Below are 13,620 nucleotides of genomic sequence, written 5' to 3'. Positions count from 1 at the left end.
TAATCTGCTGTAAAGTACACATTATTGATAAATGATAGAGATTAATAAATTGAACTCGAGTATGTTGCTAAGTAGGCTGATGACCTATTGATTTAAGCTGTCTACTATGATAATGTATCATATAAATTGCTCAGAAAATAAATAATATAAGATAATAATGTAAATTAGTTCTCCCTTTTATTATTAGAAATAAAAGAGTATTAGTAGACTTGGTAGAAAACCGAGAAGTAAATGTTGTATCAATTTTTAACCAGCCAAGACTGCTTTGGTAAACGCAACTGTCGATTGTAATAATAAAAAAATATACTCTATTATAACACACGACATAAAATTCATTTGACTAAGAGTAAGTAACACATAATGTTATAACATGTATTTCGTGTATATTCAATGTCACATAGAATTCAGATGGAACAACTTGTAAATTGATGTTTTAGAATATCAAGGAAACACTACTACAAAAACATTTCAGAAAGTCTTGATTCTTTTCAGAAAGATATAACTCGAATATACAAAACAATAAATGATTATTGCATTAATTCTGATCATTCACGATAAATATTTACATTAAACAATAATTCATGTGAGCGTAAAGGCTGGTATTACATGTGTAATTAAAGGGAGATGTGCTGATATCTCAGTGTGGAGGTTATTACCAAATTAAAAAAAAAAAAGATTGGGCCGTAAACTGCTGTTCTCTTAAAAAATACACATGTTTAAAATTCTGATCAGAAAATTCGGCTTTCAACTACCAATAGATCAAAATGCAAATCAATTGATATTTGAAAGACGACCAAAATATTAAAAATGTGCATATTCAGAGTAGGACGGCGGTATGCGATTTTTATCATCAAATGTTGGGACTTAGAGGAAATGTACTGATGTGACAAACACCTGGCCTAGCATAACAATAATGGATGGGTTGGTAAGAAGAAAAAAAACCGAGTCACCTGAATGTAAGGTATTGTTTACTAGAAAAGGATGACTCGGAATTTGGACGGAAAATTGTTTCAATTTGACTCAACCGAAAAAATAAATATTGCATTTAATCAATATACAACAATAAAAAAGATGTACTTAACTATATAATAGTTTATAACAATGGAATGTTTACATATAATTGATAATTGATTACGTTTACATATGAATAAATAAATAAATAAATAAATAGATAAATAAATAAATAAATAAATAACTGAAAGATTGAAAATCATGACATGTCCTAAAAAAGTGGAAAAAAACTATATCGGGATATAACTTGATTACATTTAAGGGGTGAATTTATTAGGAAAAAAAAGAAAGGGTCCGATATTAAACCTTTACCTTTTATGAATGTGTGTTTGATTTTGTGACGTGTGAATAGATATAGCAAACTACAGATCTATCATTATCATTTCAATTCATGAACTTAAATAAGATATTATGATGTGCTTGATAACCATTTAAATGATCTAATCCACAATTATCATGTATTTTTCTTAAGTAGAGGAAGAAAATGTGACATCTTATTTCACACAGGGCGTACTTTTTATTATTAACTGAAAGAGAAATGTCACAGATACGGAGTAGATATAAACATATGTTCATTAAAAAAAAAGTTATAACTTAAGTTTGATAAGTATTACAGACTCTCAAAATGTGTTGAAGTAGTGCTCAGCCACATTAATCTAGCATCTCAACATCATACAATGGCTATTTAAAATCTAAATCTAAATATAATTTGGATAACAAGAAATATATTATTTTAATACCCTTTAAATTAGGTCTTGAAGTCTTGTAAGCTGCGTATAACACTCAAAATAAAGTTCTAACAAAAAAAAATTGTTGGAAACAAAAGCTAAGATAAGATGGGTATTTTGTTTGTTCACCCAATATTTGGGCGTAGATAATTGAACGATAAGTCTACGAAAGTAGCCTGTTCACTTGTTCCGCTCTTTCCTCTGGCGGCGAACATTTTCCTTTCCCGATGCCTGTGGGAAAAGAAACACATAAATTTTAATGTGTATTAATCTTATAGCATATATTATATAGAGAATGGCATAGACTATTACATGTGCTATAATGTTATAGGTATAGACATTATGGCCGGTCATTGGTCATATTTGTCTATTTGTAGTTAGGGTTAGAACACACACATAGAGTGAAATAGATTTAGTTAGTCAGTTAGAGAAAGAAATATAGAGAAAGATTGAGAGAGAGAGAGAGAGAGAGAGAGAGAGAGAGAGAGAGAGAGAGAGAGAGAGAGAGAGAGAGAGTGTCAAGAGAAAGGAACACAAAGGGGGATGATTCAAACAGAAAGCAGAAATTGACCCAAAAGAACCTATCTGTTAATATAGTTTCAAACCACCTAAAAGTCCCACGCAGACACTGCGACGGGATCCCGTTGAGACGATTGATTACAAAATTCACATCGTTAAGAAAATGAAAAACATGATATTTTAGATCTTTATGATTTATAAGGAAAAATACAATATATCACAGCAATTTAAATCCACCTGACTGCCCCCGCCCCTTCCCTCTGCAAGACTTCTAGGACTTCTCGGGTCAAGGATTTCTGAAAATTCATCAATGTTCGAAGTACAAAATATGAGAGCAAAAATGACAAAAATACGTTTCGTCATGGTATAGCAGCTACTGGTTAATATAGGGAATAAGAAATTTAAATGTAATCAGCTTGTCTATTTGACATCATTTTTCCCCGGACAACAAGAATATGCTTGGAGTGGTAAAATAGATATGCAGTTTCGTGACTGTATCATCTTAACATGAATATCTACTCCACAAAAATGACTGTCAAATAGATCTGTCTCAATATTTCTAGTTCATAACAAAGTAAAAAGATAAATGTGATGCATCTGACAAAAGCAGAAAAAAACACGAAACACAAGAGAATATCATCGCCCCCATAAAACATGAGGGAGGGGGTAGCACAGCATAGGGATGTGGCTTTTGCTTCGTACCCAGATGGTACCAAGTTCGACTCCCCGCCGAGCTGTGTGCCTTGTGCAAGCCATCTCGCCCTCGCTCACATTGCTGCACTGTGGCTGACGCGCTTGGGTTATTTCATCCTTCTCTTGTAAAAGACTAAAGATATATTTCTCCTAGGGAATGAAGGGAATCTTATTTACTTCAGTTATTTTCTGCTTCTTTTAGTATTCTGCATTGTCTGGCATTGCAACATGCACTCCTCAATATTATCTTTCCTGCCAGATTTCCTCCCCGAGTCTCCATTCTAATATTTCATTAAAAAAATAACATATTTCACACAATGTATGTAAAGATCAGTTGTTTTGATACTTTAACCACCTTTGCATTTTATTTCTGTCAAATTATTTCGTAAGTGAGTAAACAAAAATAATAGAGGAAAGGGGTGAGAGTAAATGTATTTAATGTTTTAAAGAAAGGCAAGGCACATATTCTAAGCATTATCTGTTTTCTTAATCCTCCACACGCGGGATTCGAAGTCACTCAAACCAAACCTCATATTTTACAGTTTAACCAAGATAGCAGTAAAGTAACAAAAGGTGATTTGGATTTTCAACGAAGCTGAACACATCGATGTCACTGATCTTTTGGTAAACTATGAGCTTCGTCGTGCAAGAGTGAAGGATATGACTTTATAAAATTGATGTCTTATAAATATTCCAGTGTTTCTTTTACAAAAACAGCTATTATCGTAGGAAAAGAAGCTGTCATTATCTGTGAAATACAATGAAAATGTTGATGCCTTGCCTTTCCTTAACAACGTTAGTGGGATGAAGATAGGGCAACATGACTTAATTAAGCTACTTAGGAATTATAATTATATTGATAAGTAAGTATGAGTAAACTCCCAGATGATAAGATTTGTTATATTTTTGTTTGTCCAGTAAACACATAGACTCTGTCAAAATGTGAAAATTATGTCACAATTCTATTCATAGCTATTATTTGTCGCAAGCAGAGAAGAGAAATTATCACCATATTCTACGCCACATATCGTAACGACAATGTCTACATGCACGTCTCTGTATGATGGTCAGAGCTATATCATAATTTATCTTTTGTTAGCATTTTCTGAGCCGTCAATCAAAGAACTGTTTTATTTTTTGCTTTCGTGAGACTGAAGACTGTACGAAAGGCAAGCTGAAAATGGTGATATATTTACAACGACCAAATTTCTTTATTGCCATCAATAATAAAATACCTACATAGGTAGATATAATAATTTGTTAAAGGCATCTAAGTATGCATATTTTTCATAATGCGCTGTTGTGCGTACATAACAGAATGAAAAGTGTTTAATCTGAAGTAACAACAAGATATGAAGTGAGTAGAAAAGTGCCAGAAGACAATAGAGAATAAAAATTTTTTTTCGCGGCGGTGGTGGGGTTTGAACCTGCGACCTTATTGGTACGACAACTCCGCCTGGCAGGTGAGAGCGTGGCTCTACCGTGTGAGCTATCCACGAACACAAAAATATTCGTTTCAAACCCAAAGTCATTTCTAGATCCCTCTCTCACCCACTTCTTGAGATCGCCGATTCGTTCACCACCATCGCGAAGTAATTTTGACCAGCAGTTAAGCTTAATAGCCAATATTCTCATCACAAACATATAACATAGAAACGATTGAGACATTGAGTATGCTCCGGTGTATGGGGTGAATTTTTAATTCAGAAAAGTGAGTGGAGCAGGCACTTATGTTGGTAACAACAAGATATGAAGTGAGTAGAAAAGTGCCAGAAGACAATAGAGAATAAAAAATTTTTTTCCGCGGCGGTGGTGGGTTTGAACCTGCGACCTTATTGGTACGACAACTCCGCCTGGCAGGTGAGAGCGTGGCTCTACCGTGTGAGCTATCCACGAACACAAAAATATTCGTTTCAAACCCAAAGTCATTTCTAGATCCCTCTCTCACCCACTTCTTGAGATCGCCGATTCGTTCACCACCATCGCGAAGTAATTTTGACCAGCAGTTAAGCTTAATAGCCAATATTCTCATCACAAACATATAACATAGAAACGATTGAGACATTGAGTATGCTCCGGTGTATGGGGTGAATTTTTAATTCAGAAAAGTGAGTGGAGCAGGCACTTATGTTGGTAACAACAAGATATGAAGTGAGTAGAAAAGTGCCAGAAGACAATAGAGAATAAAAATTTTTTTTCGCGGCGGTGGTGGGGTTTGAACCTGCGACCTTATTGGTACGACAACTCCGCCTGGCAGGTGAGAGCGTGGCTCTACCGTGTGAGCTATCCACGAACACAAAAATATTCGTTTCAAACCCAAAGTCATTTCTAGATCCCTCTCTCACCCACTTCTTGAGATCGCCGATTCGTTCACCACCATCGCGAAGTAATTTTGACCAGCAGTTAAGCTTAATAGCCAATATTCTCATCACAAACATATAACATAGAAACGATTGAGACATTGAGTATGCTCCGGTGTATGGGGTGAATTTTTAATTCAGAAAAGTGAGTGGAGCAGGCACTTATGTTGGTAACAACAAGATATGAAGTGAGTAGAAAAGTGCCAGAAGACAATAGAGAATAAAAATTTTTTTTCGCGGCGGTGGTGGGGTTTGAACCTGCGACCTTATTGGTACGACAACTCCGCCTGGCAGGTGAGAGCGTGGCTCTACCGTGTGAGCTATCCACGAACACAAAAATATTCGTTTCAAACCCAAAGTCATTTCTAGATCCCTCTCTCACCCACTTCTTGAGATCGCCGATTCGTTCACCACCATCGCGAAGTAATTTTGACCAGCAGTTAAGCTTAATAGCCAATATTCTCATCACAAACATATAACATAGAAACGATTGAGACATTGAGTATGTCTCAATCGTTTCTATGTTATATGTTTGTGATGAGAATATTGGCTATTAAGCTTAACTGCTGGTCAAAATTACTTCGCGATGGTGGTGAACGAATCGGCGATCTCAAGAAGTGGGTGAGAGAGGGATCTAGAAATGACTTTGGGTTTGAAACGAATATTTTTGTGTTCGTGGATAGCTCACACGGTAGAGCCACGCTCTCACCTGCCAGGCGGAGTTGTCGTACCAATAAGGTCGCAGGTTCAAACCCCACCACCGCCGCGAAAAAAAATTTTTATTCTCTATTGTCTTCTGGCACTTTTCTACTCACTTCATATCTTGTTGTTACCAACATAAGTGCCTGCTCCACTCACTTTTCTGAATTAAAAATTCACCCCATACACCGGAGCATACTCAATGTCTCAATCGTTTCTATGTTATATGTTTGTGATGAGAATATTGGCTATTAAGCTTAACTGCTGGTCAAAATTACTTCGCGATGGTGGTGAACGAATCGGCGATCTCAAGAAGTGGGTGAGAGAGGGATCTAGAAATGACTTTGGGTTTGAAACGAATATTTTTGTGTTCGTGGATAGCTCACACGGTAGAGCCACGCTCTCACCTGCCAGGCGGAGTTGTCGTACCAATAAGGTCGCAGGTTCAAACCCCACCACCGCCGCGAAAAAAATTTTTTATTCTCTATTGTCTTCTGGCACTTTTCTACTCACTTCATATCTTGTTGTTACCAACATAAGTGCCTGCTCCACTCACTTTTCTGAATTAATCTGAAGTATAACATTGTTATTATTCAAAGCATAACGATAACAGTAAAACACCAGGTATTTTTTCTCCTATTTGCTATTCGGTTTATCATATAATATTGATAACTAAAAAGCGGGGTATTAAATAAAAATTAGAGGAAAACAAGAAAAAATGAAAAGGTTAACACTGTAAAAAATGTCAAAGATTTATTTTAAGTAGAGAAATACTTATATTCGACACCTATTTCTGTCTCTTGATCTTTGAATAATCAGTGAACACTACGACCAATAACTCTTTGCACATGAAAGAATGAGTAACTGTTTTGGTTTATCATTAAGTGCAATCTGTGGCTTTCGTTCAATCCTTGAATGTGAGTAGGACTAATACATTCCATACATTTGAAAAGCTGTTTTATATCTATGCCCTCTATGTAAATCAATGTAGCAAGGCCGAGGAAAATACCAATATAATATTTGGTGCATTTCCTCTATCAAAAATTTAAATTTTATTTTAGTGGTATTAATAGCTACATACACTTTGCGAATTTGAAGCTGCAGAGTCGGTTGCCATGCGGCACATTGCCTTATCTTGTAACAGTCAAGGGATGGCGAATTTCATTAATGCAAAAATTAATTTAAAAAAAACAACATAATTCGGTCCCTGGCATTATGTCCCGCCCCGAGTAAGACAATCTACACTCATTACTCGACTCAAATCATGTGTAAATAATATATAACCGGCTATGACGGATATGGGCTAGTAGAAAGAAGCACATAAGAGGAGAACATTGTTTCCATATAACCTACTGGGAGAATGAATAAAGCAATGTGAACAAAAATTACCATGACTGCTCGTGAACATTCTCAATATAAATAGGCACATTTGGTGGTATTATTGCAGCTAAATCGTCTCTCTTAACTAGTTCACTGCCGTACTCTGGAAAAACTCTGATATAAAAATTTGGCCCGAAAACTAGCTAGTCCATTAAATATCGATCGGTCATTTAAGTCGATCGATGTTGAAAGACGATTTTCTTTGCCAACATTTTATACACGAGTTTTCCCAGAGTACGGCAGTCAAGCCGTTAATAAACAACTACGTACCCAATTTTAGAAATAATCTATTGCAGTTCTGTCGGAAAACACGTAGTGCAAAGGATAATTTCTTTCATGAAAAATATCAAAGATAAGTTTGTCAATTAGATCATGCAAATAAGGGGAAATTGAGAATTAGATAAACTGCAGAATTGTTTTAGGGAATGTAGAACTGTATTAGAGAAATGAATCTAAAAAGCATATCTTGACTACCGATGGGAAAGATGTGCCAAGATAATGGAAAATTTATGATGCCGTTGTCACCTTATGTCCAGGTATCTGAGCTGTTGATGAAAAAACATTTCTTTGTACGTTATCATCACTGAATCTATGCAAATAAAATTGGGTGTTCTTACCATTACACGTGTAGAATACACACACAGACACATACACACACACACACACACACATACATATATATATATATATATATATATATATATATATATATATATATATATAGACACACACATACATACACTTTGATTATCTTTTTTTAAAAAAACAACAATATGTCATATTTCTGATAATTTTAGTTTTTAATTCACTGTTTGTCATTTGGTTCACCCAAGCATAATGGAAATGGTTGGTTGCATATAAATACTCCATAGTGTGTCTCTGTTATTTACATTTATTATCTATAGGTAACACATAATTAAAAGTATCGACCAAACATCGTCTTAACCCCATTGAATTGTTTTTCTTGTGATACGGGACTTAGAATGAGAGTTAATGGTGAGTATGATAATAATAGATGAATTGCGTTAGCAGATTTGGCCAATAAAATTAGTTTATACAGGGGATTCCTCACAACCAATATGCACATAATATTAGCAGCTCTAATAACCGGGCATGTTTTAACATTGTTGTAATGGACAATATATTAAATTGGTTTGAGAGTATTTCCATTACAGCAACGAGCCGATAACAATTGAGTAATCAGGCCTGCAAATAAGTACACGTCTCTCACAACATACCAGGATTTATTTCGGTCTCATTACCTGATAACTCTGAAGACCTCCTCTTTTCACTGTTTGTAGACAGTCTTCTGTTGTTTATTAGCAACTCCTCTCCTTTTGACAGTAATCCTTCATCAGACTCCAACGTATCAACTGACTTATCCAACATTGACCTGAGAAAACACCGTACATTTTATTTAAAAGATAGATAGATAGATAGACAGATATATAGATATAGGGATAGAGATAGATAGATGGATAGATAAATAGATAGATAGATAGATAGATAGATAGAGAGAGAGAGAGAGAGAGAGAGAGAGAATATGTGTCAATGTATGTTTGCTTTGTAAAGCGCTTCTAAGCACTTTACCAGTGGATATTAAAGCTCTATTTAAATAAATCGATATTACCATTTTTATTAATTTGACAAAAGGTAGAATAAGTTTAATACGATTATATAATACACGGTAGTATGTTTAAGTAAATGACTATAGTTAGGAATGGGTTACAGATGTGAGAGTAATTCTCAAAATTGCTTATCATTGTAACCAAAGAACAAAATAATACCAACAATGAATTCATAGTGGCATAATTTGTTCAATTTTGAAATGTTATAATCGTGTTTCTATAAGTATTAAAGAAGGGTTGTGAGCCCGAAACGTTCCGTGTTTGATATTGTGTTCTTTTCTGAAGCTGTTATATTCATTTTTGTTCTTTACTTTTTACAGTCTAGCAGCTTTGCCTTCTATTGATAATATGCAGATGACGTGACTCAGGCCTTTGTTATTGTTTTTGCCATCCGCGTTTGTGAGATGTTCTCACTAAACTGTATTAAGCAGACTATAAAAGTTCATGGTTACACAGAGTTTGTGTGTTGGTCCGTTATACTTCCGGATGGCAATGTTGTGAACTCCTTGGCCAAGCGCATTCTATCTATAGATAGTTCGAAGATGACGTCAATCAGGTCTTTGTTATTGTTTTTTGCCATCCGCGTTTATGAGTAATGCTCACGGAACTGTATTAACCCGACTATTAACGTTCATGGATACACACAGTTTTGTGTGTTGGTCGTTATACTTCCGGATGGGAATGTTATGAGCTTCTTAGCCAAGCGCATACTATCTATAGGTACTAAATTAATGGGACATGATGAACAAGGAGCATGAATACAAGCCAGATTGGAGTAACATAATGTTGACGGCCGGGTTGGTATTGTTTCTTGTCTTATAACAAAGTCAAGTTCCATTTAAAGTAGTCAATCACCTGACATTGAGGGGGCATACCTGGTATGTAATATTACATTAACAGGTTTTGTAAGTGTGCTCGAATTAAAGGCTCTCAACTGGCAACACGCAACGTATAAAATACTTATTAAGTAATATATTCAACACTCTGAAGCACATAAAGAAACATAAAGATATGAAACAACCTATTAAAACGTGAACATTAACATATTTTTATGAATTTAAACATTGAAAAATGGTGTTCAGCCTTTCTCCAGGTAAAACCTGTTTGGCATTAATTATTAAATTTATTGATCTCTTATGGTTAATGAAATATCTAAAGAAGAAATGAACAGAGAAATTTTATCCTATTTAAAAGTTGCCTTCTAAAGCTATTGTTCAATTCTGCCATGTGCTGACAAAACTTCATTTCTACCTTTAGTCCAGAAGGCTTTTACTTTATTTATCCATTGAATCGAAATGACGTTAACCGTTTAAAAATCAGATACTTTAAAAATTAATTCTCTGGTTGAAAGCGCTTTGATATGTTAAACACGTCGGGTGATGGCCTTTTTTTTAATCATTCGATAAACGATGTAATTTTTTCTAGCCAAAATGGGTAAACGGTTTTGTCAACTTGTGACAGAATTGTCCTTTAAAGCTGGATTTGTATTATTGTCGATAAAGAACCTCAAATCATAATTAATCTAAACCGCCACTTTTATACTGGTTCATTGATTTGAGAGATAGATCGATGTAAAACTGATGATATAAGTTGAAGACAAAATGTGTGACAGTGATAAAACAAACTCAAAATAAACATTTCAAAGCAATGTAAATCAACTCTTAAAATGAAAACTAAATAACTAAAAACTTTATTTGTTGCCAATTTCAAGGTAAACAACCCAAAACAGAAAATCAAACAGTACGCCATGTGTCCATTCTGCCGTACTCTATCAAAACACATTAATTGCATTCGAAATTACAACCGACCTGTCTAAAATTCTTAAAACCCAGGACACTTGGGTTGAAGATTTTATTTACATTAAATCGATAGATATAGGAAGCTAAGATTTTCTGTCCATAATTTTAAAAAAATATACGGGCATCACAGGCAATCTGACATCAAATCTGAAAAGAACTCACCATGGGTGGACTTTATTTTTATCTTAAAAGAAATGAATGAAACTTCAACACAAGATCACTCATAAAGATAAAAGAAAAGGATGTAGACCGTCTATCAATACTTTTACAAACAAAGAAACTAGAACGAGTACCTTGATGATAAAAAATATGCACCTACCGAACCGAATCTTTAAGACTACGTAAAATCCACATAACAAAGTGGTCAAGGATTATCAAAAATGAAATTCGAAACCAAAAGAAACCAAAACACTTCACAATCAAATTTAACCAATAAATGCGAAAAAATAAAAACATACAGATAAATCGAGACCAAAAGCGCCGTTAAAATAATAAGCATATTTATTTATTTATCAAAGAGAAGACGAGTCCTACAACAATAAATGATTAAACATTCATGTAAGCTGTATAATATAATAAGAAATGGATTTAGGATTTTTGTTCACATTTCAGGACACAAATCGATGCAGTGTTATAACAATAGAATTGGATATTATATTACACTTAAAAGGGCATATTAAAAAAAAAGTAAAGTGTATAGAATCTATAAAAGAAATAAAATGAATAGATGCAACTTTCAGGCTAAAACAAATTACATTAAGAATAAGCATTTTAGATCGTTTAACTCCATTTTTGATCCAGTTGCGTCGGTACAATGGAGTCTTGTAACAAAATCAGGTCTTATTGAACATGACCAATGACTGGATGAGTTAAAGTGATGGTAATTTCGTTGCGTTCAAGGTAAGGTGCTTTAGACACATTGCCCCATGCGACTCAGGTGTGATGAGTGCATTGTGGTAGGCAGTTACAGATATTTTTTTCAAGCGACTTACGCTGTTTATGAAATATAAGTTTGGTTGAAGCATATTTAGTATGGTGAAGGCTGGAAATTAACTGTATGAATAGTCATATCTTTACCAGATCTAGCATTTAATATCAAATCAAAACATCAAATCTGCATTAGGTAATAATTCCTCAAATATACGTCGGGACTACAAACTGATGGTTGAATCTTATTCAATTGTAATTACCCTTCCCCCCTTCCTTGACAATATTTCTTAAATGTTATCCTAGTCTTGTTAAACAGCAAAATTGTTAATGGGGTTTAGAACAGTTTATATATAAAGATCATAGAAAAAATAATAAGTTGTGTGAATTTATAATTGATGTGAAATCCAAAGCTAGACTCTAGTATCTTGGTAGCAATTCACACTCTAGAGAGTGGCTTTTGATTTGTAAAACACGGCATAATCATTTTTAATTGCGTTTTTTTTTGGGTTTTCTTACGAAATATTGATTTTTTATAACTAAAATTGTGTTTGCCATCTCGTCAATAGTGAGCTCTCATTACTTTTTGCTTTTCTATTAATTATCTTGAGTAATACCTCAACAATGCACATTTTTGCACATTTTTGCACAATGATCTATAACCTATGGGGTTTTGATTCGAGCAACACTTTAGGCTCTTTAGTTTAAAAAAAATCATTTCAGTTTCAGTTCGTTTATATGAATACAAAGTTATTTCTACTGACATCACATTCTTTGCTCTATGGGTTATTTATATCTTTTCTATGAATTGTGTCCTACAATGTCACGCAAAAGAGCTTAATAGAGTCGAATTCAATTCATTTTGAATGGATCTGAAAAAAAAATCTTGTAAGGAAGATCCAAAACTTTTCAAAGAATATGATTTTTTTTCGTTAACCTCTTGTACTTTCTTAGAACATTGATAGCATTTGGATAGCAATGTCTTCTTTTCCAGCTTAATAAAATAAAACAATTAAGATTATAATCATTGTTTTATTAAATAATACTTCCAAAGTCTAGTGTCCATACAAAGATAAACGGATCGGGTTGTTTTGGACACCTTATTAATTCTTTGTAAGCGGGGTTCAAATTCATTCTAACTTAGGATTGGATTAGTGACGCTCCTTTTCAGAACGGTATTATGTCGGGATGAAAATTGAATTTAAAGCCAAAAAGGTGAGACATGGCTTAAGATTATTGGTTTTATTAGGGAGGATAATAGGTTTTTTTTAACCGTGCAAAAATTAAATAAATATAATCTCAGATTTCTGACTATACATTTTGACATCTGGTTTACGGTTCTGGCTCGCATGGCTGCTCATCCTCTAATGGTGAAAGCGTACAGGTCTATTGTTACAACCAGATAAATAATCGGTAATGACATAATTTGAAAGAAAATCGTTCTCGCCTTTAATGAACATGTAAAAAAAACCAACATAATAGTGAAATGGAATAGAACCTTCCATTTAAGTCAAAAAAAACAAAACAAATGATGTTGTACGCCATCTCCGCATCTCCCATTCGTCTCCAGTCTCAATCATCGCGCTTTCACTTTAAAGCGTGATTTGTTGACAAAGGAAGAACCCAAAATGTCCCAATCACTCGTCTTTGTGATTAAAATTGAAGATTCTATTTCATTTTACAATAGTATCTTTTTACTTCTTTGAGTTTCAAGCAGCATGACTTTCGTTCATGAGTGACGTCCACAATCCAAATCTTATCAGTTTTCCCCATGTCATCACTCTATTTACATTCCATGATCATAATATCATGTACACACTTATGAGTCCTCTGTAGTTTCTGTATTTGTATCCGGAATAACCGCTTCCAAATTATC

The 13,620-nt window shown here is 34.2% G+C and overlaps 1 protein-coding gene across 7 annotated transcripts in view; it reads right to left on the bottom strand.

Moving 5' to 3' along the window:
• Positions 1 to 1,759: 1,759 nt before the first annotated feature.
• The window catches only part of LOC144962858 (regulator of G-protein signaling 22-like), an 81,406-nt gene continuing 69,545 nt past the window's right edge, over positions 1,760 to 13,620 (bottom strand). For 6 of the 7 annotated variants that reach the window (XM_078896200.1, XM_078896204.1, XM_078896206.1 and 3 more), the window contains one exon: positions 11,305 to 13,620. This exon is cut by the window's right edge and continues 193 nt beyond it. In XM_078896200.1, coding sequence (XP_078752326.1) covers positions 13,564 to 13,620 — 57 coding nt within the window. In that variant the 3' untranslated portion in view covers positions 11,305 to 13,563. Of the gene's footprint in view, positions 1,971 to 8,652; positions 8,784 to 11,304 lie in introns of those variants that run through there. The other variant, XM_078896201.1, reaches the window with a different exon arrangement.

This window comes from Berghia stephanieae, chromosome 1 (genome assembly GCF_034508935.2).
Source record: "Berghia stephanieae isolate SIO BIC M18660-M18661 chromosome 1, UCSD_Bste_1.3, whole genome shotgun sequence".
NCBI lineage: Eukaryota > Metazoa > Mollusca > Gastropoda > Nudibranchia > Aeolidiidae > Berghia > Berghia stephanieae.
This window is presented reverse-complemented; position numbering and strand designations above follow the sequence as displayed.